Raw genomic sequence first — 19941 nt, 5'->3', positions numbered from 1 at the left:
CAACAGAGGTGTTTGGCATATGTCAAATCTGAGTTATTTCAGAGCAGGTTAGCCACGTGGTCCCAGGGGGCTGCACAGGGAATATGAAACAGGGAGGGAGGTGCTGGTGTGGGTCTGAGGATAGCTTGGCATCCCTAGATGGCTTCTCACCATCCTCTTCTTTTTCCTCTTGGGACCGAGGCTATGGGATACGGGAGAGGGAGGAAAGGAAGGCTCTTCCTCAGCTTCACTGCAGATGTCCCTGGGTGCCCTGCCCAAATGAGATCTACAGGAAATAGCTTTGCCAAATGATGGAAAATCTTGACCATACACCAGCTGGCTTCGGTAGAAGTGAAATGTCTAAACTTGAAGGCAGTGCTGAAGAAGTATTAATATTTCAGCCCTTGGGCAAAGCAATGCTTGCTACTAGAGAAGGGGGAATGTCCTGCCAGCTCATCTTGGCTACTGTGCTTGTGAAATGCGTTGCTTGTGAAACAACGTCAAGCCTTTTGGAATGGACAGCTGCCACCCCTACCTGCTAGCTCTTGCGCTGGCCCTCCCTGTGCCACACTGAGGATGCCTGAGCTCCTGCTGTGATTCATTACATCCCCATGATGTCAGCTCTGACTTGGCTGTTAAATGGGCCTCCCTCTTGCCGGGGCTTCTACAAAGAAGGCCTGTCAGAGGCAGCCAGGCTTCCTGAGCACAGTTTCCTGCACCATTGCTTCAGCTGCTGTATGTAAAAGTGTTATGGTTACTGATCAGACCGAGGACTGAAATGACCCTCTTTGCTTGATTAGCTGTTGTATCACACTGGTGTTCTTTGGGACCTGAAATTAAATGAATTTCTAAGTAATAAAATTCACTCAAGTCACTAAATAGGGGCCCACTGGTAACTACTTCCTGTAATAAAATCCATGCATCAGGCTTGACAAACAGCACCAAGACTCTTTTTGGAAATACAGAAAAGCTATCGTCTAAAGATGATGGATGCAGTGGCCTGATGGGAGTGCTGAGTGCTGAATGTGGCCATTCTCCTCCCTCCCTCCGTGGAGGTGGAGTTGGAGCCTCACTGCAGCAGACATTTGGCTCCAGGCTCCTGGGTCTCTGTGTGACCTGACCCGGCAAAGCCTTCATCCCTTGGTCCTGTACTTAGTGCCAATTATCTGTTTTCAAGTTCAAATTCTCCTGTGGGTCCTGGGCCCCCTGGTGACCTGTGCTACCCCCTTCCCCGTGACACTTTGCTCCCATGCACCCCAGTGCACATCTCTGCTCCAGCCTCTTCCCTGGAGTCATGCTGGGAGGATCCCCACTGCCCAGGCGGACCCCACGCTGAGAAGGCCCTCTTCGCTCCAACCACAACCATGCTTGCCGTTTCCCAGTCTGGTCATCTCCCAAATAAATGCACCAAGTGACCCATTGTCACCAGGATGACATCAACTCCAGCCAGCACAACCCTCTCCTCTCCTGACCAGCTATGGCACTGAATTCCTGGTGCCCAGATGGCAGCTCCTTCATGGGTCTTAATCCCGGGCAAAAGCAAACTACAAGGCTGCTCCTTCTCAGCTCTCTCGGGGACAATGGAGATGAATCCAACCACTTCCCCTTTCCTTGCCTGAGTTCTCTGGATTTCCCCCCGGTCAGCTTCACCTTCCTGACGCTGCACACAATGTTCCAGGAAGGGACCTTCTTATCCTGGATCGTGAAGTTTTTTTTTTATCAACTCATGATTTTCTGTCCCCATTTCCTCTTTTTTAAGCTGCCCAAAGCAACAGCACATCGCAGAGTTGTAGGTGCAGGTCATCCCCTCTGGCTTTGTAAGACCAGCTCAATGGCTGGGACTGGGCCCTGGGCTCTGCTTGGCCCTGCTCCACACCTCCATTTCCCCACCCACACCTACCTGTCTATTCCTTCCCCCAGTGCCTGGGCTCCCCCTGTGCTCACTGGTGCTGCACCATCACATCTTAATGACTCCTTATCAAGAACATTTGGCCAACATACAGCTGTGCCGCCTGCACCCGTCCTGGCACATCAGTGGAGAAGGGTGCAGGTACCAAGAGCCAATAAGCCAAGGCGACTCATCACCCACAGCAGCGTCAACCTGGGAACTGCTGGGGAATATTCCCAAGCTACTGTTAACTAGTCAGACAAATGCTTCAACATGGGCCACCCTGAAATACCATGGCCAATGCCACCCTGTTGCCAGCTTGACATCATAAGTGGGTCCCATTTTTAGGGAAACCAGAAAGAACAAAAAGGTGGCATCTTGAAACCCAGGGCTCTGAGATGCTTGAAACCCAGGGCTCTGAGATGCTTGATACCAAGGCTCTGGTCATCTTCCAAGAAGCAATTATGTGAGGCCTGGCTCTGTGTTTAATTAAGTAATTAATTGTTTATTTTAGTAGATAATATACACACATGGGAAAACTCAAAGAGTACTGAAGGTATTCTTTTTTTTTTTTTTTTTTAACTTGGGTTCCAGGTAAGGACATGTGTATATTATTTGCATAATCTCTTTTTGTCCACAGCAGCAAGAATTCTGGCTGGGGGTTTGTTTGCTCCCTAAACCTGGGAGGTGGGTCCTCTTAGCTCACTCAACTCTTTCCTTTGTGGCTGGGCTTGGTCAAGTGGGGAACCAATTGTCATGGCCCTGCCCTTGACAGGCTCCCAGGGAGCTACTGGTCTCTCCCCACCTCTGCCCTGATCTACAATTTCCCTGATCCATACTAGAGTTGATAACTGTGTTAGGACACAGTCAGGGTCACAAGCTGGGATATTTATTTCCATGTACATCTCAAGGAAAGAGCATTTTCCCTTCCTTCAGTTAGAGGAGACATCTGCTCAAAAGCAAGTCATGAGCAATACATTTAAAAATCCCTAACATGGGAAAGGCTTCAAGATCATGGCTTAGCATCTCTTAATCCTCTCATTACACAGATAAGAAGAAGGTCAGGCCCTCACAAGTGGCTCAAGGAGTTCTGCACGGCACATCTTCCTGTCCGTAGGAGAGAGCCAGCTTTGAGATCTTTTGATGGTTGGTGCCAAAATAGATTAGGTTTCCCCGGAATTCTGTTAGAACATGCAGGCCACACGGCAGTCGGAGTGAATGCCGCCTCCCTCCGTGCTGATTGTGTTGAGAGAGGCACCAACAAGCCCTCCTGTAACCACAGGGGTCCACACCCCCTGGTGTCTCACTTCTGTTTGTGGGGCTGAGATTTGCAAATAACAGCAGGTGGCATTTACTGAGCACTTACTATGTGCCAGGTACCTAACTTAGCCTCTCCTGTGCATTATTTCATTCAATCCTCATAACAATCACATAAGGTAGTCCTATCGTTATTCCCACTTTACAGATGAGGCAATTGAGGATTCCAAAGGTGAAGCCACCTGCCCAGGTAAGTGGCAGAGCCAGCCCTTGAATCAGGGAGTCTGAGCCTGCGTTCTTAATATGTTATGCTGTCTCATTATGTGCATATTTCTAGGCACTCTAAGTCTTTTGGGGGCATTTACCTTGGATTGCAGAGCAGGAACCGGGTATAAGTTCACCAATGGGCTTTCTTTCCCAGAGTCAGAGGCTGATGGCTTCTCCACTGAATATTTGTGTTTGTATCATTTAGTGAGGATTAGGAAGCACGCACACACACACACACCCACACCATGTTTCATGATTCTTGCAATCCCAAGTCAGCCCTGAAAAATGTATCCAAGTATTGTCAGGAGCCTTAAAAATGAAAAACAAAATTGGCCAGCCTACAAAAAACACCACTCCCAAGCACACAGTCCCCTGACATGTTTGCACACGCATCTTCATGGCTTCAGAAGGCTGGCCCATGCCCAGGGGCACCTGCAGCCTGTGCACATCGAGGGCAGCCTCCCCAGTGGCTGGAGGGCTCGGGTGGTTCCAGATACTCACGTGGATTTGCCGCAGATCTTTCTCTGGTACCACTGCTTGCAGTTGGTGAAGTACTTCTTGTTGGTGCCAATGAGCTTCTGCACAGCGCACACATTGGGGCTGAAAACAAAAGCTGCTGTGTTAGCAAGATGGTCAGCATGTCCACCCACCTCCACATCCTTCCCACCACGTGGGCCCTCCTGGGTCACCAGAACGTTCTAGATATGGAGAAGATACAGTCATTTCGGTCTTGGTTCCAGGGGCTAGCTTGGGGGTACATTCTGGCCCTCATGACCTAGATTTCCAGCATCCCCCTGAAAATATCCCCCCCCCGATTTAAAAATTGTCAAAGTATACCTCATACAGTGACGTAATTTCATTTAAGCATTCTTCTTTGACACAGACACTTGGTAAGTGTAAATACAAACATCTTAAAAATTTTAGACTCCATGTTATAGATGGAGAATATCAGCTAAGTAAAAGTGGTGTGCTTGCTAAGAACAGCAGCCTTGAGAGAGGCCCCCCTGCCTTTCTCTGCACCTCCACTCCACACTGAGCCCAAACACCCACAGGCATTAACCTGGCCTCCCTGTGGGCATTGCTGGTCCTGTGGTCATGAGGTCTGGGCCCCAGCACCTCCCAGGCAGCTCCACACACAGACATCCTCTGCGTCCCTAGGCAGTTGCCTGGCTCCCAAACACGGCCTATCTGAAGTGTCCACCCTGGAAACTAGGGGGCACGGCTGCCTGCTGTCAGGACCTTGGAAGGAGATGCTCGCTCACTGAACTCAGTCATTTATTACTTAGGCCCCGGCTTGCATCCCACTCCCCGCAGAAAGCCCTCTTCCAGTGCCCCAGGTGACACTCTTCTGTCCACCTCTGACCGGTGATACAGCCCTTGTTTGATGCTGGCTACCAAACAGAACCCAAAACTGATCGGGGCGTGTATGTCTTCTCTTCAACTACCCTCCAAAGAACCCTGAGGGCAGGTGTTCCGCCTTGTCCTTTCTTTCATGTTCTAGATGCGGCTGAGCAGCAGGTCAGGTGCAGAGGGGCTTGGAATGACCTGCTCCCAGGACCACCCAGCTCAGAAGCCTCCTGAGCAACCCTGTGCAAACACCCGGGTTCTGCTGAGAAGTCTGCTTTCCCAGAGACGCGCGGTTTTGTTTTTGTGTGCTTTACCCAGTGTACCAAGTTCTGACCCAAACCGTGCTCAGGCCATGTGACGGCAGGACATTTACTGGGAGCCCCCAGGGAAGGAGGCAGCTGTGGCTGTGCGGTGACAAGTGGGAGGCGGTCTTCCTGAGCCAGAGGCAGGCAGTTCACCTGGCTGAATCACAAGCCAGAGCAAAGCAAAGCGAAGAGACTAAGGGCTTTCACAAAACCTCTATGCCCAGAGAACCTCAGGTATCAATTCTAAATATCATTTCCTTTGATACTTTACAAATATAATCGATTGCCATCATTTGAGATGCATGGTATTTTTCCGGAAGACACTGATACTGCAGTGAGGGCAGCACCTGCCGTCCCCATCATATGGCTATGGGAACTTGGTCAATTCTCAAATACTCAGACTCAGGTTATTGGGTGGGAGGGCACACTGACCCTTTACCTCTCTGCCCTGCCTCTTCTACCACCTGGATGTCACCTCTTGTCCAGTTTGTGGTTCAGCAGGCAAAGGTGAGAGGGCCAAGGAAGCCCAGTAAATATTAGTGAGTTACTGTTAAGAACCTGAGGGTGAGAGAAACTGAGGCTAGAGAGGAAACCGCAGGCCAGCAGGGAGAACAGCCCTTATCCCCTTGCTCCTGGCTGGGTCTGACCAAATGCCCACAGCCTCCAGAGGATTTTTACAGAAGCCAACTTGTTTCTCAGTTTGCTGCTCGGCATTCATAGGTTACAGCAGTCCCCAGATAACCCTGAGAGAGTCCCCGCTGGCCACACTCCAGCCATAGGTGCTGTTTATTGCTGTACAATTTCAGAAGTTCTTCTATCTGACCAAGCAGGAAACAATTACTGTTGATGAATTCCCTGCAACTTTCCGTAGGCGTTTGGCAAAATCTTCAGAGTCTCTTGTGGATGTGGCTCCAACATTCCTCTGCGGAGTGAGTTTCCACTGCTGCTGCCCTTTGAGACAGGAGCGGAGGCTGGGGGCCTCTGTGACGCACTCCCTCTCACATCGGGGTGGGAGGGGTGGGCTGTGTACACAGGAAATTTATGCAGAATTTTAATGAAAATGAGTACCCCATTTCTGGGACTTCTGCCTCAAGCACAACAGCTCTGCTATTCAACTTGGATTTGAAAATCAAGTGCTTCAGAAAATTCAGTCCAGTTTTGGTTGTTGATATTTGGAAGTGTGACTGCATTTTTATTTCTCTTTCAGTACTGTTTTTTTCCTTCCCTATAGCAACACAGATAACAGCCTGGAGTCAAGAGACCACGTCATAGTCACTACTTTCCCAGCATCTTTCTGTGTTTGGACTAAGTCACTCCACCTCACTAAGCCACAGTTTCTCCATCTGTAAAATGGGAACGCACACTACAGAGCTCACTGTGTTGTGGTGAAGATGAAAGCAAAAGTGGTGACGGTGATAAAGGGTGAGCAGGGCCCGCTTATTATTTCTTCCTTCACGTCGTGTGAAGCACACATACAACATTTTCTTTAAAAAAGAGCTTACCTTTCCCTTCCCACCAGATCTCACTTTAAAAGATGGCCAGAGTTTGAACAAGGTTATCCATTTTGCACAGGGTGCCACCCCCAAGGGCAAAGTCAGGCAGCCCTGTGAGGTTTTCAGGGACAGTTGGATCAGAGTAAACGCGACTGTGTCTGCAACTGTTTGTCACAGTTCACCTGCCTGTGTGTCCACGCTTTATCGGGGGAGGGTGCACAGCAGGGACTTAGACCATCCTGTCCATCACAGCTCACTGTAGGCCTTTTCAACTGCACTGCAAGCGGCTACTCAAGAGGATTAGCCTGCAGGGGTGGGGGGAGGGAGGGAGGGAGGAAATTGATCTAATGTCTGAACTTTATAATAAAGAGCATTTGCATTAAAAAAAAGAAAAAAGAAAACCTATTTTCCAGCTGGTCTGTGGCTTTTCTGGGCTTTGAGAGGAAGGAGGCTTGCCGCAGAGGTGGCTCCTGCTGGAACCCTGTCAACACCATTGGGGAAGCTTCACTGTGGAGCACACAGAGCCACCATTCCGGGTAACAGTGCCGCAGGGCATGCTATTGGGGCTTTTTCTTGACTTAGTGCCTAAGAAGATACAGCGGGAACAGAAACCTCCCAGGAGGACTGCAGCACCCAAACAGGACATGCTCCATTGGTAAGAAAGGCAGAGGGACAATGGTGAGCTGGGCAGAGACAATGAAAATGCCAGGTGCTCACATTTTGACTTTATGCCTTGTCTCCCCCTCGTCTTTCTGCCCTGTCCCCTCACCCTACTGTACCCGGCCCAAGTCAAAGGTGCATCTTTCACTTCCCGAAAGACCCCGGGACATCCCCTGTGCTCTCTTCTCTCTTGCAGGGTGCTGAGGCTGCAGCATGGCCTGGATGGCTTTCACTCTGCAGAGGGGTCAGACTCACTCCCATCAGTCCCCTCCCCACAGCCCTGGGCACCTGAAAGGCCAAGGCAGGCCACAAGGCCACACACAGGCAGAGGCAACAAGGATGACTGCTCCCAAGGAGGGGGCGCTTCGAAGGGCAGGGAGCCAAGGCTTTGTAAAGCCCTATGAAGACAACTCTGATCACTTCCAACGGTGAGTTTTGATCTGAGTACAGATCTGCCCGGTCACATGGTGGTCTGGGCACCACCTGGGAGCAAATGCCAGACCCAATGGCATTTGGGCTGTGACACGACTATCCACATACAGTTCTACCTAGTTGTGAAAAAGGAGTCAGTGCACCCAGGTAGGCTGGAAGCTCCAGCAAAGCCTGGCTATGTGTGAAGCGGGAGGGCCTAGTTTGGGATGTAGAAACACTGCCCACCTCTGCCTGCGTCTGGGCCGGGGTCTTTACCAGGTCAGACCTTTTGCCTGGGTTTGCCCCCTAAAACCAACACATCTTCAGTGTCTCAAAGGAATATCTGCAATGATAACGTCCCAAATTTACAAACCCAGCCAGTGTTTTAAGAGCGATTCCTATCCCAGCTCCAGTACATACTGAAGGTCCGTGGGGAAGTGGTGTGTCCTCTCCAGACTGCTTCCCCATCTGTACAATGTGTGCGAGGCTCGGCACACTCTCCTGCTCTCCATCCGCCCAGGGAGCAGATGCCGCACTGCCCTCCCGGTGCCTGGAGAGCACTGTCTGCTGCCAGGTCGGGGGTGTAGGCCTGGACAGGTGAACAGGAGCCTGGGGGCCTTGGATGCTGCCAGCTTGTGTGGCCCCAGCAACACGTCTGAAGGTGCTGGACAAGGACCTGGCTGGACTGGACTCTGTGCCCTGCTGGGTGGGCTCCCTCTCTGCCCTGGCCACCTTCCCACAGTGATTCGGGGCAGAGAGCTGCCAAGCGCTCTCCGCTGGGAGAAGCTCAAAGCCCGGGATCCCTCTCACGCTCTTGGCCCGAGTTGGGGTGACGGGTCAGCTCTCCCATCCGCTTCCTCTACACAGTGCCTCCTGCTGACTTTCCTCCATCGTCCCCGCCTCCCTCCCTCCACCTCCTGCAGGGCTGGTCCCTCCGAGCGTCCCACACAGCCTGCTTTAGGCTCGGGCTTTGTCTCCGGCGCCCCCAGCCCGCTCCGACGGCCCCGACGCCCAGTCCCTCCGCCCTCCATGGGGGCGCCCGCTTACCCGTGCTGCCGACCCCGGAGGCGGCTGTGCTGCAGCACCAGCTGGTAGGGAGACTTGGCGGGGCTCGCCGGCGTGGCGCCGGGGCCCAGGGCCAGTGCCAGGGCGAGGGGCAGTAGCCGCCCGAGGAGCGCCATGGAGCGAGAGGCCGCGCGGAGCAGGCAGGCGAGCCGTGTGGGAGTGCGAGGGCCGTCGCCGCCGGCAGGTTAAGTAAGCGGAGCGCAGGGAGCCGCCCGAGGGGCGGGGAGCGGGCGGAGGGCGGGCTGCGGACGCCCCGCGCCCCGCCCACTCCCCCTCCGCGGCCCAAGATCGTTTACAACCAGCCCCTCTCTCCCGTGCTCCCCAGCGTCCACCAACGGGCCGACGGGGCCTCACTCCTTCACTCCCTCCTCGAGGTCTGCAGGGTCCTGAGCCCAAACATGCCTCACCGGCCTCAGGCCATGCTGATTCCCACAATATTCTACCCATCACACTTGCCTCCGCATTCCACGCGCACCCCTCTCCTCCCCCAGCTTGCTAACTGTAAGATGGATAGGGAGTAAATCTTATGATTGACAGAAGACAATACATATATATATATATATATATATATGTGTGTGTGTGTGTATAAATGTATATGTGTATATATATGTATATATATGTCAGGTTTTGTTAGACTCCAAGCTACTCTTGGAAACCGTGGAGAAGGGTGGGGTCCGCCACCTTGGTACACACTCATTGTCTCTTTTAATAAACATCTGTATAGCACTATGTGTGAGAAAGATGCTGCAAAAAGATAGCAAAGACAAGATTTTTGCCCTGGAGGAGCTCAGAGCAAGTAAACAACTAGTCACCTGGGAGGGAGATAAGTATTCACTCAAGCACCTATTAATCGCCCACCAATTACCTGGCACTGCTAGCCTGGGGAGACAAAGATGGATGAGTGAGTGAGATCCAGGCTCTTTCTGAAAAAGTTCACAGTCCAGAGACCCGCGGGCCAGAAAACAAGCTGCTATGGGGAGGGGCAGCTGGGGCCTTGGGAGCCTGGAGGAAGCACCGGCCTGACAGGAGGTGACACCTGCTCTAGGCTGGAAGGGTGAGAAGGAGTTAGCCAGGCAAAGTGAGGGCATTCTGGGCCCTCAGAGTGTCCGGTTGGCTGAAGCACGGGGAGGCAGGGTCAAGGAGAGAGAGAAGGGAAGGCATGTCACCCAGACCCAAGCTAAGAGTCCTGCAGGTGATGGAGAAGCAGGCCAGGGGCAGGAGCAGGCTAGGAGAGGACAACATAAAATAAGCAAGACTGGAGGCAGGAAGGTCAGGTGACCAGGAGGGGACCAAGAGCTTGCTCCGTGGAAGTGGAGGTGGGCGTGAAGAAGGGTGGCACACCAGGGGGTGTCTAAGAGGTAACAGACTCGGCAGAACTTGGAGGCTGTACCCAGAGAGTTGGGGGGGGGAGGAGGAGGAGCCAGGGATATCTAAGGTGCTATTGGCAGGGGCATCTTGTTGCATGGTAGCACCATTCTTAGAATGAGGGATATGGAGGGAGGTGCAGATTTGCCAGGAGAGGGTCAGTGGTTTTGGACATACTGACTTTAAGTGCTTGTGGTTCATCCAGCTGTCCTGTGGGCAGTTGTATGTAAAGATCTGGGGCTCCATCGAGGATTCTGGGACGGAGATCCCAACATGGGAGTCCTCCTTAGCTGTAGGCAGCTGAAGGCATGGGAGCGGATGGATTCTCTGGTTGGGCGTATGGAGCAAGAGGTGGGTGATGACAGATGACGGAGAGGAGGCATGGCAGAGAGCAGCCAGCAAGGAGGTGAAGGAGCGCTGGCAGAGAGCAGGAGGAAATGGAGAGCCCCAGAAGGAGGGGGCTGTGAGCAGCGAGTACCGCTGCACACAGATCTGAAGCTTATCTGCTTTGTGGGAAACAGACAGGCGCTGGGGACTTGGCTGTGGGAGCAGGAGGGCGAAGCCAGATGATGGTGGTTTGATGAAGTGATGGCGCAGAAGAGGGTGTGGACGATTCTTCCAAGAAGATTATCTGAGAAAGGAAGGGGAGAGTCAGTGTGGAAGACAGGGGACACAGTCTACAAAGGCTTGGACATGCTAGGACATTGCTGGAAAGGAGGGAGGAAGGAGGAGCCCAGTGTAATGGGAGAGGGGGAGGGGGATCATCCGAGTGAGGGGAAGGGAAGCAAGGAGAGGCTGAAGCAGAGCAGTTGGGGGCTGGAGGAGGGGCAGAGCGCAGAGGGAGTAAAAGCTATTGAGGGCCTGAGCTGGGAGTGTGGTGGAGGCAGAGGAGAGGGTGGGTCAGGTTTCAGGGAGATTTCAGAGGTAGCATTGACTAGACTGGGAAACCCGAGGGCATGGAGGGGAGGGGGGCGGGGAGTCAGGGACAACCTCAAGGTCTCTAGCTGGGATGGTCAGATGCAGGACGGGGCACACTGCGCTGGTGAAGGTGCACACTGGGTTGCCCGTGGGGAGCGAGGTGTGACTCCAGGCGCGTTCATATCATGCCTGACAAGACACCCACATTTCCGGGTGGAGATGAGCAGGAGGGAGCTGCCTTTGAAGGTCTGAAGTTCAGGGGAGGTGTGAGCACTGAAGATGCAGATTGGAATCATCACACTAGCAGGTGGTGGCTAAAGCCCTGGACTCGGGCAGTCTCCCTCGGGCGCACGTGTTGGAGAAGAAGAGGAGGAGATGGCAGGCCCTGGGGAGCACCCAGCTGGAGAGATTGAGGGGAAACAGAGCAGGAACCCTGACAGAACCGGGGCCCAGGGAGACCCTCAGAGGCCACAGGAGAGGAGGATTTCAGAGAGCCACCATCACTGCCGGGTGGGGCAGAGGATCCAAGCTGGACCCTATCACTGAGCGGTTCCTAGACTACGGTTGGCGCTCAGGAAACCAAAGACCACAAGACTATGGAATGTTTTCTGGAACATTCTAACCCCAGCTTGTATCTTCCTCATTGAAGACTAGGGGATGTTCTGGGGTGGTTTTGACCTTGGGGAGAGCCAGGTCCTTCCCTGATTCCCTTGCTCATTCCTCTCCTCCCATCTCCCCTGGAGGGAGGGTTGGGACAGTCCCTCCCCTGGCTACCTGTGGGGGGCTGCTCCCCGGGCTGGGACCTCTGCCACTTCGGGGGAGATGATCCCTTTGCCTGTCTCTGTTCAGATGGGGCTCATTCTGCCGGCTGGTGAGGACTGTCAAACACATACTTCAGTCTGGAATGAGTGGACTTTCCTGAAAACAACTTTCTGAGGGAGGAGGATGCCTCTCCAGTGGCTTTAAGTTCAGCATTCAGGCGCCTGGGATTTAGCTCCACTTTATCTATGAGTCTTTTTCCTCATTGTGGGGTTTATCATTTTCTTTTTTTTCTGGAGCCTCAAGAAGAAAAGCCAGGGGATAGGAAGAACTGTTTTGATGATTTCCACATCAAAAATCCTATCTGCTGACTGTGTTCTCAGACAGTGATCATGCAAAGAAAGAGGTGTCTTTGGCAATGACTACTCAGTGAGTCAAGGTGGACGGCTGCTAAGATCATGAGCTGGAAAGCTGGGCTGAGGTTTAAGAACACAGCAGCCTCCATGGATTGTCTAGCCTAAGCTGCTGTAAAATAACTCCTTTATAAAATTGAGGTGGTCCCGACCAGAAGGGTAGGGTAAGGAATGAAAGGAAGTTTCTGGGAAGGATACATGCTGAGAAGTGAGGAAGTAGCCTTTTGGCAACTTTGCTTGATGGTTTAGGTTTAAAGCTTGGGTGCCCAAGCCGGGATCCATCAGGTAGATTGCCAGCCTTGCCTGAGTGATGGCATTGGTAAAACAAAGCTGCTGAGTGCAGGCTCTGGAGGCAGGGAACCTAGGTTCAAATCCCAGTCCTACTACTTACAAGCTGTGTGGTCTTGGGCAAGTTGTTCAACCCCTCTGAGCCTCAGTTGCTACTTTTCCCATAGAGTTGATAACAAAACCTACCTCACAGGACTCTAGGGTAGATTACATGATATAATTCATGTAAACTGGCCAACAGATACGAGCCACTTACCTCTCCCAGTAATTGCACTATATAATAGAGATCACTGAAAAGATATGATAGGTTAGCACCTACAGAAGTGTAATCATCTGAAAATAATCATTTAATTGATTGAAAACAAAACATTTCTCTGTTTCAACAGGACTGCTTGGCATAGGACACTGGGAAGTGCTCAAAGAGATTCAAGCTTGGGCTTGATGTCTCCCCTGGGGATGGAGCATTGGCTGCATCACAGTTTTAGGGAAGATGCCCCGTGTGTGTAAGAGCCTGGGAGCTGTGCCTTCCCCAGCCCAGCTCTCCCTCTAGCAAGATTTATAGGCTCCAGGACAAGTCAGGTAATCTCGTTGTAAAACTTCCCTGATCTGTAAAACTAACATTCGATGACTTGAGTTTTTCCATGAGCTCAGGAAAGAGATTACAGTAAAACTTCATTTACTGTTTAGATGTAAAAAAAAAATTCCACCTCTGTGTCCCACCACTCGCCTCCCTCCAAAACCAGAAAATGCAGAACCCTGTGAGTGTAAACACGTTCTTCCACCACAGATTGCTGCTTTGTGGGAGGGGTGTTTTTCCACAGGAAAAGATGTTGCTGGGGAAAGGAACAGGGGTCCTCCATCCCAGATGTCCTGCCACCAACTGGGGCTAGCCCCGCTCACTTTCATTTGGGAAAGATTTCCCTTTTCTTTCCATGTTAGACCAACTAAAGAGAAAGAGAGGCTTGTTTGGAATAATAATTACTAGACTTTTTCAGACACTTTATAAAAATGACTACTTTCTCATTTTGTGGCTCTTACGAGATCACCAAAAACAGTTTAGTTTTTGAAAATAACCCTGTCGTGCTTGACAACAGGGCTTCAACATCAAGATGAGTGAGAGTTCCAACAAGCTCTCCACAAAGGAAACACAGAAAGAAACTGGCTCTGGGTCTGTCGGCAGGAGAGCTGGCATTTGCCGCTTGACCAACTTCATGCCTCCCTTTTGCCATCCTCCCTGGGTGATGTTCTGGGTGATGTCAGGCATCAGTGAAGATAGATGACACGGTCAAAATGATTCCCAGAGGACACTCAGCCTTTCTAACCTGCCACCATGTAGTGAATGAGAGAGCTCTTACAATTCAGTTCCCTATTACTTGCCAGGGAGAAAGAAGGGTGGGTTTTGGCATGAGATATCCAATTTTTAAGAGTACTTGAATCAAATTTGGGGGAAATTCTCCATTCCTTGTACAATACACAGCACTTAGAATGGTACTTTACACACTGCAATTGTTCCATCCACCCAACAAACAAATGCAAGCAACATCCCCACTTACTAAAATTAAGGGGTGATTATAGTGCCATTTAGGGGATTCAGATTTGGTTTTTCAAGGATTTTCCATAACCTTGCCACTCAAAATGTGATCTGCAAACAGCAGCAGCAGCAGCAGCCTGGAACGTATTAGTAATGCAGAATCTTAGATACTGCCCTCTGTCCCCCCCGCACTGAATCAGACTCTGCATTTTAAATAAGATTACCAGGTCATCTGTGTGTACCTCAAAGTTTGAGAAGCACAGGCCTACAGGTTTCTGTTAAATAGCTAAAGCTCAGATGAGTTTAAAATAGGATTCAATTTACGTAAAACTTTTCAAGAAACATAGCCATTGGCAAAAAAAAAAAACACCTGAAAATTTGTACCAAGGACCACATTGGAAATCTTTGCTCTCACGGAAGCCCAGCTCACGCTGTGAATGACAGTCAAGATGCCTGGGTGACTGGCAAGTGGCTTTTTCTCTAGGTCCAGCTGTTGGGTATTTGGTGGCTTCTACTCACTGAACCGGGAAAGGAAATTGTGTTCAGTCCAGGTCATCTTCAATTCGTCTCCCCTTTCAAAGCCTGCAAAGGGGGCGTGGGTGGTCTACAGGTTTGTAACAGCAAGAACTTAAAATAAACCTGCAGTTTCAGGCTCTACAACTGATGGAGACAGAACAGCTGTCACAGCCCTAAAATGGCATTAGGTACCCAGTGTTTACCTTCCTAAATGACTCGTTATTTTCACAACTTCTCTGAACACTGGCTTTCTTAATCAGGGCTTGCCAAATGCTACTTGTTGGCTAGAACCCAACTTTATTTTCCAGGGAAACTGATTTTTCACAAGAGAGTTGCATTGATTTGGCTCAGATAAAATATCTTACAAGAGAAGAATCCAGAGGCACTTTTGAGGTTGCTTCAATTGCCTGACCTCAAATACTTTTATGGAGTGATGCCCACTGTAGGGAACGTACCAGACGATTGTTGACTTGAGAAGCAAAGCTTACTCATGCCTTTCCTCTGCTCCCCTCAAGTTTTCCTGCATGGAGGGCAAAGGCCTCAGAGAAACAACACCTTCCCAAGTCCACTAATCCTCATACCACTCTGTCCAGCTCCTCTCCGTTTCTGTATTCTTGCATGGCACTGCCCAAGGGTGGAAAGCCTGCTTCCAGTTTTGCCTCGCCCCCCGCCCTTCACCCCCCCACATGCGATCGGTCACCAAGACCCTACAAGTGTTCTTTCCAAATCGCTCCTAGATGTTTCTGTTGCCCCATCGACCACTCAAATACCCCAGATCCCCAAGGCCTCACCTCTCACCACCAGCAGCCCACACCCCTCCTCTGACCCGCAGCCATCCATCTATCCCACCACTGCCGGTCTTATCTTCCCCAAACACCACTTTCACCAAAGCACTGCTTTCCTAGGACACTGCCAATGGCTTTTATTGTTTATGAGAGAAAATCCAGACTTCTCTGCCTATTTTCTTTTTTTTTTTTAAATGAACATCTTTTTTCACCACTGATTTAAAAAGAAATACATGCACATTGAACAAAGCTTGGAACACACTGAAAAGGCTACATTAGAGCATAAAAGTTATCCACCCTACACCAAATTTGGTTCCTACACCAAAACACATCCAAGGTGTTGCCCTCCCTCTGTTGCACCTGGCCTCTAAGTCCTTCGTAGAATTCCTCTTTGTCATCCATCTCGCCTGCTCTCCCATGTGTCCCAGGGTCAGCTCTGGCTCCTGCAGGGCACGTGCTTCCTCCACCCTCCCCACACACAGTTCACATAGCCCTCTTCCGCTTCCTCTGTGCAGAGCCCTGGGCTACCTCTTTGCTTCCACTTACCTGTATAATACTCTCCCTTTAAACACAGCTTTGTTACTGAGAAGCTGTGTGTCCTCAGGCAAATTCCTTAACCTTTCTGGGCTACTGTTCTTTCAGCTGGTCTCCCTTCCATGACTTTCCCACTTCATGGAGATTCTCCTTTGCCACGTCCACCAGCTCTAGCCTTTAGCCCTTGGGTCTGCCATCACAGTTGGCCCACGTATTTATATCTGTGCTTCTTTTATAACCTCATCATAACTCAGCAAGGAACCCAGTTAACATTTACAGATTCATTAATTGACTGACTGTGTTTTGAAAGGTCTAGCCTAAATCCCTGCTGGTGCAATTCACACCTCTTCCAGTGGATTCTAGACAGAGACTGGCACTGCTTTAGCTGGGTGCTCCACCCCACACCCTGGGCTAGACTGACTTGTGTGGCCTTCCGGGTCAGGCAGAGACTCTGATGGGCCTTAAGGAACATTGGCCCTGGCTCGTCTCCCCACCTTCCCTAGCCGGGTGTTCAGTTCCCTAGCAGGAAGGCGTCAGCGTCTCCAGGGCCGGTGCTCCCCAATTCACGGAAGGTTCCCCCATGTTAGCTGAAAAGAAAGGCTCCACTTCCTCAGCTGCAGAGCTGTGCCAGCATCAGAGAGCAGAAAGGGGAAGCTGCTGGCTCTGTAGCAGCCATTCTGAGAGCCACATTAAAAGTGCTCAAGAGGGCTTCCCTGGTGGCGTAGTGGTTAAGAATCCGCCTGCCAATGCAGGGGACACGGGTTTCGAGCCCCGGTCCGGGAAGATCCCACATGCCATGGAGCAACCAAGCCCGTGCACCATAACTACTGAGCCTGCACTCTAGAGCCTGCGTGCCACAACTACTGAGCCCACGTGCCTAGAGCCCGTGCTCCACAACAAGAGAAGACACCTCAATGAGAAGCCCGCACACCACAACGAAGAGTAGCCCCTGCTCTCTGCAACTAGAGAAAGCCCGCGCGCAGCAACGAAGACCCAACGCAGCCAAAAATAAATAAATAAATTTATTTAAAAAAAAAAAAGTGCCCAAGATATTGCTTCTGACCTGACACCACCCTGCCTCCACCAAAAAGCTCTGGACATTCGAATCCAGGGTATAGAAGGCAATCTGTGTAGGCTGGGGAGCTCGTGAGATGAGAGCCACAAAATTTAGCCTGTTGGTTTTAACACTGTGGAGCAAACTCATTCTCCTTTACCCTGGAACGAAAGGGCAAAATTAAACCCATGCGCGTGCCCCATGATACCCACCCCAACTTCTCTGCACCCTCCACTCCCCCTCACCCAGCAGGCAGGCTCTGGGCCCCTCCAACAGGACAGGCCCAAGGGCACACCTGTCAGCATCAGCTAGTGCAACACCCCTTCCCCAGCCTCTTCCAGCATTTTCCTCCTCATTCTTTCGTTCAGAGGCCTTCTGATATTTCACTGGACATGAATGGGGTAAATGCTGCAATAAGAGGAGGCACTTAAAGGGACTTGGATGGCTGCTTCTAAGGACAGCCAAAGCAGGGAGGTCTCTGCCTCTGAGGTTGCCCCAGGTGAGGCTGTGTCTAGGAAAGGCTGTGAGCCTGAGAATGATGCAGGGAAGCAATCAGGGAGGAGAGCGGATGTGTGCCTGCACGCGCACACACAGAGTCAGAGCCTAGTAAAGGAGAGCTATAGCTTACCAACGGCAGGTGCTATTCTAAGTACTTTCCATGCATTAAGTCATTCCATCCTTAAAGTCATCCTGTGGGTTGGGTATTGTTATTTTTCCTGTTTTACGGATGAGGAAGGCAAGGCCAGGAGAGGTGAAGCAACTTGCCAGAGTAGTGAGGAAGCCAGAAAGCAGAAGAGTCAGGGTTTGAATGGAAACAGCCCAGCTCCCAGCGCCTGCCCTACCTGTATCACTGCTCTACGCCCCTCTCCAGGTAGTGTAGCTGCACATTTTTGGAGAGCCCTGGAACTTTCTCTCCCTCGCACAGCAAGGGAGAGCAAAACCCTGCAAGTCCCCAGGAGCCACTCTGGAGAATGAGGCAGGCTTGGTGAGGAAAGCAGCCGGCACAGTCACTGCCCCCCTACCCTAGACAGGCAGGGGAACTGAGCTGTTGGAACCGCAATTTATTTTCACCAGGAAATCAGTATTCCTTGAACGGATCAGCTAGACTTATTTAGCAATCCTTAACAACCTTGCCATGGCCACTCCCAGCCTGCAAACAGAGTGCTCTGTATCCACTGCTCAGTGAATCCGTGGGGGCCAGTACCTCCCAGGCACAAGGGCCGGGGGTCGGACGATGAGCCCAGGGGCTACTGATGCTCCAGCAGCCCTGACTTTCGGCTCCTCCAAATCATCCAGTTGCAGGATCCCCCTCTGATGAAGACTCTAGAATTTGAGTTAAACAAATAAAAATGCTCCTCAGCTAGCCTGGGCAAGAGGGGAATTGTTTCCTTGAATGTGTGGGAAGCACAGCCCTGTCTTTTCCCCGGGGTTTGGGTAGATACCTGAGGGAGTCTGCAGCACTGATCCCGGGGTTCCCTGTGGCCTGGGACCTCCCGAAGGGAACGTCCACCGAGCCACACCCCATTCAGGTATCCTCTGGGCTCCAGGGGCCAATTTACAGTCTCAGCTCACTTGGGATTCTTCAACATACTGCAGCAGGAGCTGGCAAGGTCCCACCATTCCTCCTTAACTATCCAGGAGCCTCTTACAGCCTTCTGTGCTTCCACAGTGACCTCTGTCTGACTCTTTGGTTGGCAAGATGGGTCACTTTCTTTCCTAATGTATTTCACATTGGTGATGGACTAATCTTTACCTGGCGGTCATTGTTTCTCTGAAAGCACCATGAAAGGACGTAAAATAAGTGAAAGGTAATTTTCTCCTGGTAATTGGCACGACCCCACCTGTGACAACACCTTGGCAAAGCACATTTAAAAAAACTTTCCTTTTATTCCTTTTTAAATTACTGATCAAATATTAAGTATCTGTGCCCAAGATTTCTTCAAACGAATGGCATGGGCGCTTTAATTAACATTTAATACAACAAAATCCCAGGACGATGAAAGAATTAAAATGACCCCCAGGGTCTGTAGAAAAGATTTGCCTACATTAACTGGCACATTTCTGAAGTTACAGTTGAACGAGAGTTTGAGTTAGTCCTGCTGGTCTACATCATTTAGAAAAATACTGCCGACAACGTATGGACAACCAAATTTCTCCAGAGAGTGGTTCTGGACAGATTCTAATACAAACACTCCCTAAGCTCATGCTATAAGCCCAGCATGGATGAGTCAGTCATTCTCTAAACATGAGGCACTGAGTCTGGTTGGGGAGCCAGGCGCACACACGATGAAGTAAGTGTCGAATACATGACTTGATATGAAAGGAACTCCAAAGGGAAGTACCCAACAACTCCGTTGCTGCAGGCGGTGGGGGGGGGGGGGAGGGTGGGGAAGAAGAGGGAGGATGGGGGCGTAGCGGAGGGTGGGAGGGGTGACGGGGGACTGGGATTCTTCCCAGAAAAGGTGATTCATCATCTGGTTGAAACAGAGGCCAAGTCAGCAAGGTAGACTGCAACTCATCAAACCAGAAACCGGAGACAGGGTTAGTACCAGAGACATACTTGCTGGTCTGCGTTTCTGGTTCTCGTTAGGGCTTTACAGTTTCCGAGACAGAAGAGCCTGAAAGAACTGCTTTTCTGTGCGTCCACTCTTAATGGCCAAGGAAAACGCCATCTTCCCAAGATCATCCAGGGTTTTTTTCCTCCATTGTTTAGAAATCTACTAAATATCCTAAGGCTTAATTTTTGGTGTCTCTCAAAAATAGACCCAGGTCTTCTATGTGAGCACTTTCCACGCCAAAAGCAATAAGCACTGGAGCGGGCCCCTAAGCCTTTTGGGCTCTATTTCATCTGCAGGGCACCATCAGCAGCTAATGACATGTTGTGCTGCTGGCGTGCAAACATGTTCAGGCTCCTTCCAAGCCTTCTACTTGCTTACATTTTAAAGGGGGCGGGGTAGGCCAAGAAGTGTACCGCTCTATGTGTGTCTGTATGATGTGCAAACAGCTGACTGTGTGGGTCCAAATCCACGAAGTGCAAATCCTATGGAGCCCTTGAGACAGATGGGGCCGAGTTGTGCTGAGTCGGGGAGGGGTATGAGGCTCAAGG

General features: G+C 51.0%; 1 protein-coding gene across 1 annotated transcript in view; it reads right to left on the bottom strand.

Moving 5' to 3' along the window:
• TGFBI (transforming growth factor beta induced) overlaps positions 1–8864 on the bottom strand; it is a 32185-nt gene extending 23321 nt beyond the window's left edge. Inside the window, exons 1-2 of the mRNA XM_061188212.1 lie at positions 8655–8864; positions 3893–3991 (exon numbers count right to left, since the gene is read on the bottom strand). Coding sequence (XP_061044195.1) covers positions 3893–3991; positions 8655–8788 — 233 coding nt within the window. The 5' untranslated portion in view covers positions 8789–8864. The remainder of the gene's footprint in view (positions 1–3892; positions 3992–8654) is intronic.
• Positions 8865–19941: the final 11077 nt, after the last annotated feature.

This window comes from Eubalaena glacialis, chromosome 4 (assembly GCF_028564815.1).
Source record: "Eubalaena glacialis isolate mEubGla1 chromosome 4, mEubGla1.1.hap2.+ XY, whole genome shotgun sequence".
NCBI lineage: Eukaryota > Metazoa > Chordata > Mammalia > Artiodactyla > Balaenidae > Eubalaena > Eubalaena glacialis.
This window is presented reverse-complemented; position numbering and strand designations above follow the sequence as displayed.